Source organism: Lactuca serriola, chromosome 2, assembly GCF_051521515.1.
Source record: "Lactuca serriola cultivar US96UC23 chromosome 2, Lser_US96UC23_V15, whole genome shotgun sequence".
In the NCBI taxonomy this organism is placed as follows: domain Eukaryota; kingdom Viridiplantae; phylum Streptophyta; class Magnoliopsida; order Asterales; family Asteraceae; genus Lactuca; species Lactuca serriola.
The window spans coordinates 209,776,791-209,795,340 of NC_136409.1; the positions used below are offsets into that span (position 1 = coordinate 209,776,791).

The following is an 18,550-nucleotide window of genomic DNA, read 5'->3' on the forward strand; positions in this document are numbered from 1 at the left end:
GATTCACCTTAATTGATTTGGCCATTTCAACAATTTCCTGATTCCTCTTCTTAGTCATACGAGTGCACTAAGATGTCCATAGAGGATCAATTATGATATGGTTTTCATAATCATTAAGATGATCACAAAACACGATACTCAAGTACTCTCCCATCCTTTCAGATTGGAGAAATTTTTATCTGCCTAATTTGATTCTTCTTATTCGTCATGCTATATATTGAAACTTTTCCAATGATTCGGAATTATACTTAATATTGTAAGCAAACCATATTTACTAAGCTTTTGTAAATCATGACGAATGGTGGACCTGGGCCAGTGCACAACCAAGTGTACCTGATCCCCTAGTCCTTCTCTTGACTCACATATACATGTGAATAAGGAATTAGTCTTAATTTTCCAAAGATGAAAGTTCTCATTCATCATACAATACAAGTTGCATGATTCCAAGTTTCTACCCAACTGAAAGTTAGGTGATGGGAATCTTTCCTTATTTGGTAAATTTTGACACTACCACATACGAAAGAATCAAATCCATATTGCTAATGATAGAAATATACAAACATTAATTTTCATAAATGCAATTGCAAGGAGATATAGAATAAGATAAAAAACAAAAAAATTATTTATTTATAAAATGTGGAAAACTTTTCCTTACAAAGCAATTAAAAATGAAAACTATGCTATTACAAATTTTTAAGCAATCTATCATAACTCCTAAGCAGCAACTCAAACATTCGATTATCGAACCATGTGATCGAAATCCATCTCTTCGCGATCAGATTCAGCTTGCTCTTCTTTTAAGTTTCCTTTCTTTTCTTCGATCCTACAAAACATCAAAATCTGACCCTGCCACATCATGTATTAATAATCTCCAAATAGGAACTTAATAGAGTTAGAAAGTGGACTTACCTGAAGCAGATTCAAACTTTTTGATTTTACCTTCTCTTAGATCTTTCAGGTAGTCTGGGCAGCTTCGCAACCAATGTCCCTTCTCTTGGCAATAAAAGCAAACATATTCTTTTGGAATGGTACACAGAACAATCTCAGACTTAGCTTATCTCTTTACCATTTAGTCAACCGAGTTGACAATGACCGATCCCTTTCCATTGGGAAGAGAAGACTTTTCTGGACTTTCAATGTTTCCATTGTCACTGTCCATGGAAGTTTGGGGAGTAGATCTTCCAATCAAGTTTTCTTTACCATTGCGCCAAATCATTGCTGATTCAGCCACAATTAACAAATAGGTAAGATCTACAACGGTCATGTAGCGATCTGTCATATAGTAATCTTTAATGAACTCACTATATGACTCAGGAAGTGATTGAACAACCCAGTCAACAACCAACTTCCTCGAGACAACGACACTCAATACTCTCAGCCCTGTCAATATGTGACTTCATCTCCAAGACGTGAGTACACACATACCTTCCATCTTGATGTTTCATTGCAAGTAGGACTTGAGTGACCTTGAACTTTTCAAGTCTTTAAACTTATGGGTTAAGGAGAATAATTGGAGGAGGTGGAGAAGTGAAGCATGATATTGTGGAACATCATCTTCATGTGGAAAGCTTTTTCCAACAGATTCGGGAAGACCATAGTAGTCTGAACTAGACATCTACAAGGGAGAAATTCAAGTTAGTTGATTTAAGTCCTTAATATAAAACCCAAACCGAAATATTAAGGCTAGTACCCAACACAATATTTTACAATTGTGAAGAGGGATGCCGTAATCCAATTGTAAAATATTTGAAGGTGGGTAATTGACGATTTACCAATTTCCACCATGAAAAATGAAATAGATTATTAAGTTTTAATTGGTTTGAAACACCTAGATCCTTGAGATTCATTGAACTTTTCAATGGCATGTTTAAATCCCTAGTGTGCCCTTCAAGTTTGTGACTGGGATGCCGAGGATCATAAACAAGGTGTGGATAACTATGCAAATTAGCTTGGTACACCCAATGTTACAGATCACCCAATCAATGTGTCAGTTAACCACACACGCTCCATTGATCTATGTTTAACATCAATCTACCCTTTGCCACATATTGTTAGTCCCAGGTTAGTGTGCCAGTTAACCACACATGCTCCACTAACGACTTAACAAAGTGCAAAGTGCAATTTCATGGGTTAGCACTATTTTCATATTTTCCTAAAGTAACTAAGGTTGGGAATTTAATAAAATTTTAGTTACTATATTTTTTTATCATCATACTTTTAATGTGGGAGAATTAATGTCCTATTCTACCCGTTCGGCTAACGACCCTCCACCAGTCAAGGAAACGGTGGATGAGAGTGGACGCCCATGAAACTGCCATTTTATAGGCAGTAACCTTATACCCCCTTATAGACCGACTTCGTGAATGAGGCCTGCTAACGGTAAGACTGACTTGTCTTATACATATATATAAGTATTAAAATTTAATATTATAATAGTATAAGGGTTGAATTTTAACTTTTAAAACTCTAGGGTTTTATTTGGAATTAAAGTATTCAAAGGTGAGACTTTACAAATTCCAAAACTTGAGGGCAATTTTTGAACTATTCAAGAAACTTTTAGAATCCATAACATATGAGTTTAATATAGTCTTTAATGAAAAGACTCTTGAAAATCCATAACTTGAGGACAAGTTATGGAGTTTATAAAACTATTTATGGGAAAAAGACTCTTCAAATACATAACCTATGATTTTAATGATCTTTTTAAAAGAAAAACTTTTCATTTTCCATAACTTGAGGACAAGTTATGAAGTACATTAAAGGCCATAAAGATCATCAAATAAACTAACAAACATGTCAAATAATGTCCATGATCTAGATTAAACTCATATGAACAAGATAATTCATATAAAAAAAATTTCATGTAATTAGCATAATCATATAAACAAATACAAAACATGAAACTTTGACAATTATCTTCTAAATCGGATAAGCATGATCATTACCACATCAAAAACAGGTTTATAAGTCCAAAAACAGTTTAGGGTAATGATCCTAGTCCAACTCAAGCCTTAAAAGTCGAAAAACTGCATTCTGGAGCTCCAACTCGTTGAGTGCAAGAACACACTCGGCGAGTTGGTTGCATTTGTGCTTAGACTCGGCGAGTCCAATGTACAGACAGCCAAAAAATCAAATTTTAAAGCATTAAACAACAAATAAGATCAAGTATAATTGAAAACAACCCTAGGCTCTGATACCACTGTTGGGTTTTGAGAACTATAGCACTTCCTAAGTGCACATGCAACCCTAAATGCTTTAGATCTATGTTTTCTCTAATTTTACATGCATTTTCTTTTTCCCAAAGCATTCACCCTAACTAGCATACAATTGAAGCTATACATAACCAAAACATAGTTAGGATGCTTACCTCTTGAGTAGGGTAGAGTTCTTGATCTTTGGAAACTTAAGCACCTCAAGTGTGATGCCTCTAATGGTTCACAAACACCAATATGCACGAGGAGGTTCTAAGAGAATAAGTTACTTGACTCTTTTGAAGGTGTAACCGATTTTGGTGCATGGAAGGGTCTATTTATAGTTGTGGCAAGTGCTAGGTTACACGTTATAAACCCTAATGGTCCATGACTTTCTACATTCCTATGATTCATGTGTTTAACCTTGATGGACTATCCATGGGTTATATTATTGGTTTATCCCACTTACATAATCATGGATCATTTAGTCCATACTATAAGTATCATTGATTTACATAATCAATCCCTCCATATTTAATTAGTCTCTTTTGACCACAAAATTAATTCCAAATTAATTATTGGACAAAACTAATTAAATAACCATATTAATAGATTATTCTTATAATATATTAATAAATCATAAATAACCTTATTCTCATAAAACCATCTTATCAAATTGCATTGGTGAAGGCAACCCAAAAGGACCATGCTACTATCGGGTCAAGTACATACAACTTATAGTTTTGGGCTTAGACACTAAATCCAACAACAACAGTTAGCAAAAGACCTCATGAGATATGGACACCGAAACCTCCCTCAATCGTACATATAAAGGTATGGGATTGTGAGGTTCTTATTAGGCACGAGACCCAAGATAAACTGGAACCCAGAGCCGAAAGATGTATTTTCATTGGCTATCCACAAAGTCCTTCGGATACTTGTTCTACAGATCTAGTGAAAAAGTGGTCTTCGTAGCTCGAAGGAGAATCTTTCGTGAGAAAGAGCTCATATCCAAAGAGAATAGTGGGAGTGCAATAGATCTTAAAGAAATTCAAGAGTCATCTAATGAAGGAACCTTTGATGACACTAGCTCTCAACCTGAGTCTGAACCTGTTGAGCCCATAGATCTTAAAGAAATTCAAGAGTAATCTCAACAACCCTCTTTGTTGATCTAGTAGAGTTAGCGTACCACTTGAGTTTTATGGTTTCTATACAATGACAGACATAGATAAGTTTATCATTGATAACACACTAGTAAACTTGGATGAGCCGACTAACTACAAGGAAGCGATGGAAGGCCCTAAGGCTGCTAAATGGAAAGAGGCAATGAACAGCGAGATCCAATCCATTTATGATAACCAAGTATGAAATTTGGTTGATCATGCTCTCGGTCGGAAGAAAGTAGGTCTCAAATGGATATTCAAAAAGAAAACCGACATGGATGGTAATGTACAAACCTTGAAGTCAAGGTTGGTTGGAAAGGGCAGAGGTTAGCTATGATGAGACGCTTTCACCAGTTGCTAAGATTAAGTCAGTTAGGGTAATGCTTGACATAGCTGCTTAAAATGACTATAAAGTGTGGAAAATGGATGCTAAGACTACTTTCCTTAATGAAAACTAGCCAATGATGTTTACATGGTTCAACCAGAAGGATTTAAACATGCCAAATTCCCTAATAAGGTGTGTAAGCTTGAGAAGTCCATCTATGGATTGAAACAAACATCTCGTAGCTGGAATCTTTGCTACCATGAAAAGGTCAAAGAGCTTGGATTTTCTAGAAGTGAAGATGAGTCTTACATGTATGTCAAATCTAGTGGGAGTGTAGTAACCTTCCTTATCTTGTACGTGGATGACATACTCCTAACAGGAACCGATGTTCCAACTTTGCAAGAAGTGAAATATTGGCTTGGGAAATGTTTTGCTATGAAGGATCTGGGAGAGGCTACATATATTATTGGAATTAGGATTACAAGAAGTGAAGATTAGTCTTGTGTGTATCTCAAAGCTAGAAGTGAAGATGATTCTTGCATGTATGTCAAAGCTAGTAGGAGTGTAGTAACCTTGCTTATCTTATATGTGGATGGCATACTCCTAATATGAAATGATTTTCCAACAAGAAGAAATGTTTGCTAGGACTTATCCATTGGTACATACTTGGTTAAAATATTAAAATGGTTAAGTATGGAGAATTCTAAGAAAGAGGACTTACCCATGCATCATATTGTTAAATCGAACAAGTCTCAGTGTCCTAGTAGTGATAATGAAATAGACACGATGAGTCGATTCCCATATGCTTCTGCTATAGGATCGATCATGTGTGTTATGACATGTAATCGACTTGATGTGTCTTATGATTTGAGCATGGTTAATAGATATCAAGGAAATCATGGTTTAGCTAATTGGATTGTAGTGGAAAACATTCTTAAGTATTTGCAAAAAATGAAAGATATGATCTTAGTTTTTGGTGGCAAAGATGAATTTAAGGTCAATGGCTATAGTGACGCCAACTTTCAAACATATCGTGATAATAGTTATTCACAGTTTGGCTGTGTTTTTCTATTGAATGGTGGAGCAGTGAGTTGGAAGAAATCCAGGCAGCAGATGGTGGTTGATTCTACTTGTGGATCAGAGTACATCACAACAAGCAAGGAAACAAAGGAAGCAATGTGGTGGAGGAATTTTATTGTAGATCTTGGAGTTGTTCCATCAATCCAAGAGCCAATGGAGATATTCTATGAAAAAGAGGGTGTGATGGCTTTAACTAAAGAACCAAAGGATCATGGTAGATCCAAGTAAATTAAAGAGAAATACTGCTACATCAAACATAAAGTAGAAGATGGTGTACTCGTGGTGAACTTCTTGTCATCAAAGGATAACCTTGCTAACCCTTTTACAAAGGGTTTGATCAAGATCAAGCACTCCGAGCATGCTTGGAGCGTTAGACTAAGAGATGATATTAGATTTTAAATTTTGGTAGTTAGTTGATAGTTTTGAAACAATGTAACAATAATAAATTGTAATTGAATGGTGATTAATTAAATAGCGATTTATTTATGTTCAAAGTGTGTGATACCATTTGTCAATTGATTAATTATTGTGTTTCATTTTGCATGTTTTACTTCCAAAATATTAATTTATTCGAAATGTCCAGTGAATCATACTTTAGGTGTAAGTATTTATTTAAGGTTGTCATTAATCATTTGTAGATTGTCCATATGGATTCGACATTGCATAAGGATTTTTGAGTATTGATTAAAGCCAAGCTTAGATATTAATTCATGGATTTAAGCATGATTAATTTTAAGACTAAAATATCTTCTATTATTAAAACAAAGATATATAAGCCATAGTTTCCAAATCAGTTGTGCATTGGTTTACTCTAATGCATCTCATAACTACATGTTATAAAGTGTAAATCCATGCATGATTTGGGGAGTAAACTTTATGATTATATAGTCAAAGTTTATTCGTTCCTTTTGCCTTAACAGGAAAAAGCGATATCTTTGGGACCCCTCAGTGATTTGATGTTGACATTATAATGCTTGGCCTAGTCGGGACTAAATTGATTTGTTCAATTAGTAGTCTGATGACGTCATCATAAATCGAGAAATCGAGAAATATAATCTTGGACAATATGATTGATTATAATCCATGTCTCGTGTCCATATGATATCAGGAAGAACGAAAGGATAGTTAATAATTTATCTTAGGGCCAACGTCTAATCAGAATTTGACAGTGTATTTGGAAAACACTTTTTACTAGTTATTCAGAGTTATAGTTGCAATTATAGTTAGCGACTTATCCAAGTGAAAGACTTTTGGATTAAGGTGTCTAAAGTTCTAACTAAATTGATATAATGTTGACGAATAAGAGTAATCATTTTTGGGTTGCCATCATAACTGAAAAAATGTTTGGATTAATCAAAGGAGAGAGATAAATGATTTATTAATATATTATATGGTTAATATATTAATTAGAAATAGTAATAGTTAATTAAGAATTAATTAGAATTAATTTGGAATTAATTCTAAGTTAATTAGAATTAATTAAAGCTATATAGGTTGAGTTGTAATTGTTCAATAGTTGAATAATAGAGAGGATTTAGAATCCTCCTAAAGGGGGACGATTTTGAGGCTCTTGAATAGGGTTTCTGACAACCTCCAACTGATAAAAGGAAACTAGATAAATATTGATTTGAAATATTATTATTTTAAGTTCAAATATAAGTTTTATGAGATTATCAAGTAACTATATAAAGGGGCCTAACCCTTGTATTTTTGGCCTAACATATACACATAGAGAAATCTGAATTTCTCCCTCCTCTTCCGTCTCTTCTTCAATCCTAGAGTTTCTTGAGTTTTGGATGTGACGCATTAGAGGTTACCGTACATTTGGAGCTAGTTTTTCAATGGAGGCTACAAAGGTTTTGATTGCTTAATTTGACTTAAGCAAAAGGTGTGTGGTTTTATTCATGATTTTGATATCATCAAGTTTATAGTTTTTGTTTCATAGGTTTGTTGCTATTAATAATGAAAAGATACAGATCCAATTTATGTTGTATGTATGGTTAAGAGTTAAATGAAATTTTGCATGTCCAATTGAATTGTAACCTAAAAACCCCAATAATATAGGCTATTGATAACTAAGCTTTTCTTCAAGCGTGTATAGTAGATTTTCTTTTTGTTTTATTCTTTGGTATTATGTAGGGGTGTCGATCGGGTAAAATTTTCGGGTTTCGGGTAGAATGGGTCGGGTAGAAAGGATATTTCCTTAAGAAAATAATACCCGATACCTGACCTATATTGTAATTCAGGTTTTCGGGTTTCAGGTTTAAGGTCGGGTCGGGTAATTATCGGGTATACCCGAAAATTTCTTAAGTGTCACTTATTGATATTTTTTTTACATGTTGGCTGGTTTAATAAAGAATTTGGTAGGAAAATACTCCATACAATCAACAAGTACATATATAATAACAATACAAGTCATATAATATGTTATGTAATTTTTTAATTCCATTCCAAATTTTGATAAAAAAAAGAAAAGAAAAAGCCATGAATATGATTAGCATGGAACAATAGGTCTAAACTCAACAAAAAAAGTCTAAGTAATTAAATTCTAAACACAACAAAAAAAGTCTAAACACAACCCAACTAAACAATAAAAGTCTAAACATAACAAAAGAGTAAAATTCATAAGTCATAACCCAACTCAAAGCATAAAAGTCTAAACATAACAAAAAAAAAGTCTTGCATCTTCACGTTGCCGTATTCATTTCCATATCCAATCTGAGCTCTAGTTAGACGTACCAACTTCTCCCAATCCTATACAAATAGTATAAGCATTAAAAGGAAAAAACATAACATGTAAAAATATTAAAAAATATTAAAGATAAACAACTACCTTTATCAATTTCTTGTAGGTTTACCCAATCTTGTTCAAAATCGATGTTGTGACTTATACCACCCCGAAGCTAATCTTGGGTACAAATTATACTTTCAACAATCTTAGGAGTCAAAGAACTCCTATACGGATCCAAAACCCTGCTGCTAGTGCTAAAAACATATTCTGAAGCCACGGTTGAGACGAGAATGGCAAACAAAGCTTTAGCCATCAAGGATAAAATCGGAAATCATGGACTATTGTCTATTCACTTTCCACCACTCTAACATGTTACACATTGACGAATCTTCTTCAACACTTTTTTCAAATACTTTTCTAACTCTCTAATTGATTCAACTATGTTTGTTTTCATCTTTTCTGTTAGTGTATTTCTCAATGGTGGTTTTGGTGTCGTCCGCATTTTGGCGTTTCCCTAAAATCGACGATGAATTACTAGACCCGGTAGTACTTGAAGTTGTACTTGGAGAATGAATTCTAATGTAATCATTACATACATAGAGTCCATAATATATTTCTTTTTCTCCTCCATCTTTTCTTTTCCATAACGATCCTCAAGTAGTATAACTAAATACCTTACTTTGTTCCTCGGGTCAAGAATCAAAGAAAAGTAGAGCAATAAATTCATTTTTTCTACGTTGCCAAAATACTTATCAAACTTTACTCTCATTGCCAATGCAATATCACAAAGCCTAGCTTCGAAAATAGCATCATCCAAGTGTGTACGAATAGAATAAATATCTACAATGCACGTGTTTGATGTCACGTATAGTGTCCCAGAAATCCTTTCAGTAACATCACAAAATGGTTTTAAAAAATGACACAAATGCCTAATATGTTGCCAATCACTCGATGAAGGAATCGATAAACCCGCCTTTTCAATGTCAAAATGAAACTCATATTCCTCTAGATCGTATCTCTCAAAAGTCTTTTTCATAAGCTTGAGCAATATTCAACATACAATAAGTTGAGTTTCATCTTGTTGGAACATCTCTTACCAAGTGTTTTGTTGTACCCGGATTAACAAGCTGAGCAAACCTGGTTTAAAATGGCTTATCAACCTTTTTAATACCATCTTGCACCACCAAGTTTAAAATGTGGGCAACACATCTCATATGTGTCCATTTCCCATTTAAGAGACACTTGTTGGAATTTTGAAAGATTTTTTTTAAAAACTCAATTGCCACGTCATTAGCACTTGCGTTGTCAACGAAAATTGTGAAAACATTTTTTATTCCCCAATCTATTCAACATTTCTCAACCACTAATCCAATATCAACCCTACGATGACTCTCTTGAGGACAAAAACTCAACACTTTTTTTTTCTCAATTTACATTCATTGTCTACAAAGTGGGCAGTGAGGCACATATAACTTGATTGCGGTGTAGAAGTCTAAGTATCGGTGGTCAAACAAATCCTACCAACGTTTCTTTTAATAGAACTTCGAAAATTTTCTTTTTCTTCTTGAAACAATTGGTAGGTATCTGTTGTACTTGTACTTCTACATGGAATTTTAAACATTGGTTGAGGAACACTAATGTAATATTTAAAGCACGCACCTTCCGCAAAACAAAATGGAAGTTCATCAACTACTAACATGTGTGCCAAAGCCTTCCTACTCTCTTTTTGATCAAATTTCCATCAAATTTCCACGATGTTAATTTGTTTTCATCACCAAAAGCTATTTGTGTTTGACCGACATTTACTTTATCTAAGTAAGGCATGCATTTGTTTAGATGAGTTAAAGAGTTTTTGGTACCATACCCTTTCCCTTCACACTTGTATCGTCCGGAACAACAATGTGTACATTTCGATCTTTCAACACCCTCTTTGTCTGTAAATCTTTCGAATTCATCCCAAACTTTGGATCTCGGTTTGTAATTTTTTGGTTGTGTCTCATTTACTACCGGAACTGGATCATTGGTTGGGCTTTCAAGGTTAATCGTCTCATCTTCAATATACTCATTAGTTTCAGACATCTAAAAGTATATAAAAAAAGTTAAGAAAATATAAACAAAAACCGTTAACAAAAAGAAAACAACAAAAAAAAGTTATAAAAAAACAAACATGTAACATGTCAATTTCTAAATCTTTTCATGGATAAGAAAGCAACAAATAACACTTCTCATTGTCAATATCTAAATTCCAAATCATTTGACAGCTTTATACAACAAACATCTATACAAAAGAATTTAATTCCATTCCAGTTTTTATAAACTTAATTCCAAAACATATACATCAAACATTTGACAACTTTATACATCAAATATTTGACAGCTTTATACATCAAATATCTATTTTTTTATTTTTCTGCATCAAATCAATTTATATTTTTGATTTTTCTAAACAGATTCAACAGATTAGACAACAAAGAAATCAAAACCAATATATTTTTTTGTAGAGTTATGCCTAAGCTAAACAAAGTGTGAATCAAAACCAACATATTTTTAACCTGTGATTAACAAAAACACAACAAAGAAATCAAAGAGGATGCATAATTTTTAACCTGTGATTGTGATTGCATGCTCGAACAAAGCTGTCAAAGGCAGGAGACTTGGGATTTTGATCGATCAAGGAGACTGGTATAACGATTAATGAAGATGGAGACCGAGAATTGCGTGTTTGAGGATCGGAAGAAGAAACTGGAGTCGATGAGGGTTTAACGATTGCGTCGTCTGTTTAGCTTTGCGTCTTCGAGGTTTAGCTTTGCGTCGTATGCGTCGATCATAAGAAGATACTGAAGGGTTTTTTTTAAGCGTGCCTACTACCACCCGAGTCATGTATATAATATACATATTGATATTATTTAAAAAAAGAATTCGGGTATACCTGAAAATAAATATTCATACCTTAAACTCAACCTATACTATTATCAGGTTAACCTATTACCCGAATGTTCATATTCGTTACCCGTTATACCCGATCAGAATTCGAAACGGGTCGGGTGCGTAGATTGGGTTTCAGATTTTTTCGACAGGCCTAGTATTATGGTGCACAAAGTGAGATACCGTTATAAAAAACTAGAATAACAAAATAATTGAAAATATTTATATTTACAGAAAAACTATCGTCTTAAAAAAATTAAAAGCAAAACTGACCACCAAAACTAATGAAGTTCCAGTCAATATCATCAACCTTAACCTAATTTTCCCTCACTTACAACAAACTATAAATAAAGTAAAGGAAAAATAATCTAAATAAGAAGTAATAGTAATTTTCATAATCAACATAAAGTTGAAAGGGAAGAAGAATTTAACGCACATTTCACTTTTTAACTCATCTCAACAACCCTCGCATTATGAGGGAATTGGTTGTATGTATTAGTCCATTGTAAAAATATAACAAAGAATTTAATTGAAAGGTCTACAACAAAGAATTAAATTGCAAGTTCCATTGAGACGATTTGTTTTAACCGATTATTATATAGTTCAAACAATTATACTCTATATTTTATGTGAATTTAATATAAAATTACTTTTTATAGTTAATGACAACGGAATAATTATTTTTAACAATACATATCTATCAAATTTCTAACTAAATAATTATAGCCTAAGCAACGTATTAAGTGCTGAGGAGCAAGTCACGTGACACCACATGACAAATAACAGATGTATCTTTGATTCATTGTTTTAGAATTTGTACTTATCTTTTGGTCCATCGGCACAAACAGAAATATAAAGTTCAACCCATTTTAGGCCCAATAATAAAACATAATACAATTGATTCAGCCTTTAGCCTTCTTTAAGATATTCCAAAATTAGCTGTTTGTTGATGTATAAACATTTATAAGCATTAATATAACTGAATCTGGTTCACAAATATATATATATATATATATATATATATATATATATATATATATATATATATATATATATATATAGGGTTAGGTTATTTTGTTTTCACTATCTATTGTGTGCATGTATGACTGATTCTGGACCAATCATTTTAGTTATTTTAAGAAAGTAATTAATGCATATTACATGTTGAAGATATAATAGGTATTAATTACATCTTCAGCATTTAATAAGCATTAATTACTTTCTTAAAATAACTAAAATGATTGGTCCATAATCAATCATATAGGCACACAATAGATAGTGAAAACATTTGAACCTAACTCTCTCTCTCTCTCTCTCTCTCTCTATATATATATATATATATATATATATATATATATATATATATATATATATATATATATATATTCTTATTATGCTGTATTAGAACTAGAAAGAACCAATCTCAGTTTGCCACCATAAACTGGTTAAAACTGAAACTAAACCAGTTCATTTTTTTGGGTTATGGATGTACTATTTTTTTTTATAAAAATAACTATTAAAAACAGGTCTTCCAAAAATTTTAAAACCTATCTACAACCGTTGGCTAGGGATGTCAACGATGACAAATAAGACGAGGGTTGTATTCCCTTATTGATATTGTAACGCTCCGTTTTTTGTCTAGCTATTTCAAAACGGGGTTATTAAATAATTCGAATAATGATTTCATTCAAGGATAACTTATAAGATGAAATAAGCGGAGTTAACAAATAAAAAACATTTATAGCTGTGAAGGGATCAACTACATTAATTAAAATGAGAGTTATTAATTAAAAAGATTAATTTAGCATATTAGGTATAACAATAACAACACCAACAACAACAACAATTTAAATTATAGTCTAGGGTTCAAATTTAAAATTATCAGAAACTTCAATTGTTAAGACAAATCTAGTAGGGGGTCTTTTCCACCATCTGACTAAACCTTAGGGATCAAAGCTGCAAAAACCAAAAAATGTACTTGTCTTCTTCCTAAGAACGAAACGGTTGCGCTTGGTTCTTTCTCGTTTTTAGACCTGCAACACCTTGTATTTTTGAAAGTAAACTGATCCCATCCATTTACAACCATATTTATACTAGCATTGGAAGAAGTTGGGGTTAGGGAGAGTGAGGGAGAGCCGTAAGAGGGGCTGCGATGTGCGTGTGTGTGAACTTCGGTGGTAGTCATAATCGCATCCGATGATCATTCGTGTGTGAACTCAGTCGCCATCTGATAGAGAAAGAAAGAGAGACCGAGACATGAAGAAATAGAGAGTGATACAGAGAGAAAGAGAACTCTAATGTTGGGTTTTCCCGATGATGTTTCTGTTGAGTTTTGGGCATTCTAACACTCCTATGGTGTTCATGCAACCCTAGAAACCTTGGATCTATTTTTTTCTCTATTATACATACAAACTTTCATTATTCCAAGGTTTCATCATAACTAGCATATCATGGGGTATATGTAATACAAAATTCTAGTAGAATACCTTTCTTGTAGCTTTGATTCCTTAAGACATTGTGAGCGTAGCACCCCAAATGTGATGCCTCAAATGCTTCACACAACACCACCAACAATTGGAATAACTTGAGAGAAGATTATGTTGCACCAAAATCGGCTAGCCCTCACTTGTGTATCCTTAAGTGTCGATTTTACTAGTATTAGGCTTCATTATATAGTGTGCACATTAGGGTTACATCGTGTAACTCATGCCTTTCCACATTCCTCATGATCCATGGGTTTTAACCTCCATGGAGTATCCATAGGTAACCACGTGGGTTTAGCCCAACATGAAGAACTATGGATCACAAGCCCATTATATAAGAATGAATGATTTACCCAATCAATCCTCATTTATTTAATTAGTCTCTTTTGATCACATAAATAATTCCAAACTAACTCCTAATCAATACTAACTAAATAATTCATATTAATGTATTAGAACTTATAATATATTAATAAACCATAAACATCTTCTTCTCACAAAAGTCTATCCAAATTGTTCCGATGCCATGCAACCCAAATGAACCATGCTAAATCGGGTCAATTACATACCAAATATAGTTATGGACTTAGACACCTTATCTAACAGTCTCCCACTTGGATAAGTCTAATAACTATAGTTGCAAGTACGACTTCAGGATCCGACAAACAATCATAGCTCTTAAAAGTCTCGTGGAACTAAGTTGTGCCATTTTAGATAAGTGATCATATAATCATCTGTTCAAGATATCAGCCGGACAACTACATGGAACAACTTCGTACTTATTGTCTAACAATTTGTTTCCTGATTTCCGATTTGTTTGACATAGAACCTAATCGAACACATCAATTCAGTTTTGACCAGGCCCGACACATAAGTCAAAACAAAACCATCGAGGGGCCCAAGATATCGCTTTTAATCCTCCAAGGACTAAAAGGAACAAACAAACTTTGACTCATATGCTTGTACTAACTAATCATCAAATTGTACACAACAACACGTTTTATAACATCAAGTTACTGATGCGTTTTCATACTATCAATGTACAATCAACTCATAGTCAACAACTCATATCTCTTGGTTTGAAGACATATATGATATTACCGTCTCACGATCACTTGAGATAAATTCCATGAAGTGATACAAGTGAGCGTGGGTTGAATCCAATACTCAGAACTTATGAGCACTCATGAATGTTGCAGCAACAATTGCTATGTCCAATACAATTCAGACAAATCTACAAACCCAATTCATGACAGTCTTATTTCAATACCTACTTCCAAAGTATTATCGACTGTGGATAGTTTGAATAATATAATTATTCTAGAAGTCAAAACATGCAAAATGAAACAATAGTAAATGATTAACACAAGACAGTACCATACTAGTAAATAAAACACCTTTTATATAACATCAAATGTCAATTACATTTCAACTATTACAAGTTTCGAAAGCTATCTAATTACTAAAACTAATATCATCCTTCAGCCCAATGCGCCTCACATGTTGTACATGCTTAACCCTACACCGTCCCTTCGTGAGGGGATCTGCTGGGTTCTCATCCGATGACACCCTCTTTGCCACGATGAGTCCTTCTTTTATTCGATGTCTAATGAAGTGGTATTTTCTATCAATGTGCTTGGATTTGCCATGATCCCTTGGTTCCTTGGCTAAGGCAACTGCACTCTCGTTATCACAGAAAATCTCCATAGGCTCCTTAATAGTTGGTACAACTCCAAGGTCTCCAATGAAGTTCTTCAGCCATATTACCTCCTTCGCCGCCTCACTTATTGCTATGTACTCTGATTCGCAAGTTGAATAAGCTACTGTCTCCTTCTTGGAACTTTTCCAAGTAATTGCTCCTCCATTTAGGGTAAAGACCCAACCCGACTTAGAGCGGAAATTATCCATGTCTGTCTGAAAGGTGGAATCACTGTAACCAACTACTCTCAAGTCATCACTCCCACCAAGGGTAAGGACCCAATCCCTAGTCCTCCGCAGGTACATGAGAATATTCTTCACCACAGTCCAGTGAGCCTTGCCAGGATTCCCTTGATATCTGATGACCATGCTCAAAGTAATGGCCACATTAAGGCAAGTACAATTCATAGCATACATGATCGAGCCTACAGCGGAATCATATGGTACTCGACTCATCTCAGCTATCTCAACCTCTGTACTTGGGCGCTGAGTCTTACTTAGTTTGACGTTACTCTGGATCGGTAAGTCACCTTTCTTGGAATCCTGCATGTTGAATCTTTTTAGCACCTTATCCAAGTAGGGCTTTGACTAAGTCCATTTAGTCTCTTACTCTGTCTCTCAATATCCTTATCCCTAGGATATAGGCAGCTTCTCCAAGGTCCTTCATAGCGAAACACTTCCCAAGCCAGGACTTAACCTCCTGCAAGGTTGGGATGTCATTTCCTATGAGTAGTATGTCATCCACATACAATACCAAAAAGCTAACTATACTCCCACTAGCCTTAATATATACACATGACTCATCCTTGCTCCTCGAAATGCCAAACTCTTTGACTTTCTCATTGAAACAAAGATTCCATTTGCGACATGCTTGTTTTAATCCATAGATGGATTTCTCAAGCTTACACACTCTATTAGGGTACTTTGCATCAACAAAACCCTCTGGCTGACTCATGTAAACATCCTCAACCAACTTTCCATTAAGGAAAGCGGTTTTGACATCCATTTGCCCTATTTCATAATCATGAAATGCAACAATGGCTAGCATAACCCTAATAGACTTAATCTTCGCTACTGGTGAGAAGGTTCCATCATAATCAACTCGCGAGGTTTGAGTAAAACCCTTCACAACCAGTCGCGCCTTATAAGTGTGTACATTCCCATCCATTTCGGTCTTCTTCTTGAAGATCCATTTGTGCCCAACTGTCTTACGACCCGGTACATTGTCAAACAAGTGCCAAACTTGATTGTCATACATGGACTGAATCTCGCTGTCCATAGCCTCTTTCCATTTGGCAGACTTAGGGCCTACCATGGCTTCCTTGAAGTTGTTAGGTTCATCCAAATTTATCAGTGTATTATCACTGATAAACACATCACCTTCTGTAGTAATATGGAAACCATAATAAAAATTAGGTGTGCTCCTAACTCTTGTGGAACGCCTCAGAGGTACATACTCATCAATCAGTTCAACAGGAGTTTCCTCCTAAGGTTGATTGCTAGTGTTTGATGTTCCCTCACCGCTTGAATCTTGAAGTTCTTCAAGGTCAATTTGCCTCCCACTGTTTCCTTGGCTTATGAATTCTCTCTCACGAAAGAATCCTCTCCTCGCCATGAAGATAACATTGTCACTCGGTTTGTAGAAGAGATAACCCAAGAATTAATATATGGTGAGTTATTAGACAATATAGTGTAAATACCTGCATAGGTGAGTTTCACTTTCCCATCCTTAACATCCTGCAAGTACTTGGGGCAGCTTCGCTTCTAGTACCCTTTTTCCTAACAGTAGAAGCATTGCGCATCCTTCGAGTTGGAAGAGGGAGTGGCAGAACCACCTTTAGTTCCACTCGAAGAGGAGCCATCAAGAGACTTTCCCTTGGTACCCTTCGAAGGGGTCTTCCTCTTTTTCCCTTTACCTTGCCCGATTGCCAGAACAGGGGCTGTGGTAGGAGTGGTAACAACATTCTTACCTTTAATACTACTTTCAACATTCCTCAAAAGTCCTTGAAGTTTGTTAAGTGTGACCTCCTCCTTTTTCATATGATAGGTCATGCGGAACTGATCATAACAAGAGGGTAAGGAATGTAGAATGATATCTATTGCTAACTCCTCATCAAAGTTCACATTTAACTTTAGCAAACGGTCCATGAATCTTTGCATTTTCTGCAGGTGGCCCGTGATAGACTCTCCATCCTTCATTTTTGTAGTTATCATGGGAGTGATGATTTCATACCTTTCCTGGCGAGCACTCTGATGGTATCTTTACATCAGGTCCTGGTGCATCTCAAAAGGGTAGAAATCTTCATATAATTTTTGGAGTTCTGCTGTCAAGGTAGCCAAAATGATACAAGATACCTTAGTGGCATCCTTCTCATGGCTAGTGTACTCAACAATCTCCTCTGGAGTAGCAGACGATTCATCAATGACCTTAAGCTCCTTGTTGAGGACATATTCCTTATCCTCATAACGAGTGACCATCCTTATGTTCCTAATCCAATCATTGAAATTAGTTCCATCACAAATGACTCTCTTACAAAGGTTCATGAGAGAGAAGGATCCGGTAGGGTTTGAGCCAGAAGCATTGTTGGAATACATCTGAAAAGGAAGAAAGACAAGTTTAGATTAGATAAAGAGACCTTAATAAGACACCCAAATGAAATATTAAGGCTAGGACCCAACACAATATTTTATAACTTGTAAGAGGGATGCCGTAATCCAAGCTACAAAATATTTGAAGGTAGGTAAATGACGATTTACCAATTTCCACCATGAAAAACGAAACATATTATTAAGTTTTAACTGGATTGAAACTCCTAGATCTTTTGAGATTCATTGAACAATTCAATGACATGTTTAAATCTCGATTGTGCCCTTCAAGTTTGTGACTGGGATACCGAGGATCACAAACAAGGTGTGAATAACCATGCAAATTAACTTGGTACTCTTAATTTTAT

The 18,550-nt window shown here is 34.6% G+C and overlaps 1 protein-coding gene across 1 annotated transcript; it reads left to right on the plus strand.

Annotated features, from left to right (window-relative positions):
- Positions 1-5,372: 5,372 nt before the first annotated feature.
- Positions 5,373-5,987, plus strand: LOC145090017 (secreted RxLR effector protein 161-like). Its single transcript, XM_079028375.1, has one exon. It carries the CDS (start codon positions 5,373-5,375, stop codon positions 5,985-5,987), a length of 615 nt encoding a protein of 204 aa, XP_078884501.1.
- The last annotated feature ends 12,563 nt before the right edge of the window (positions 5,988-18,550 follow it).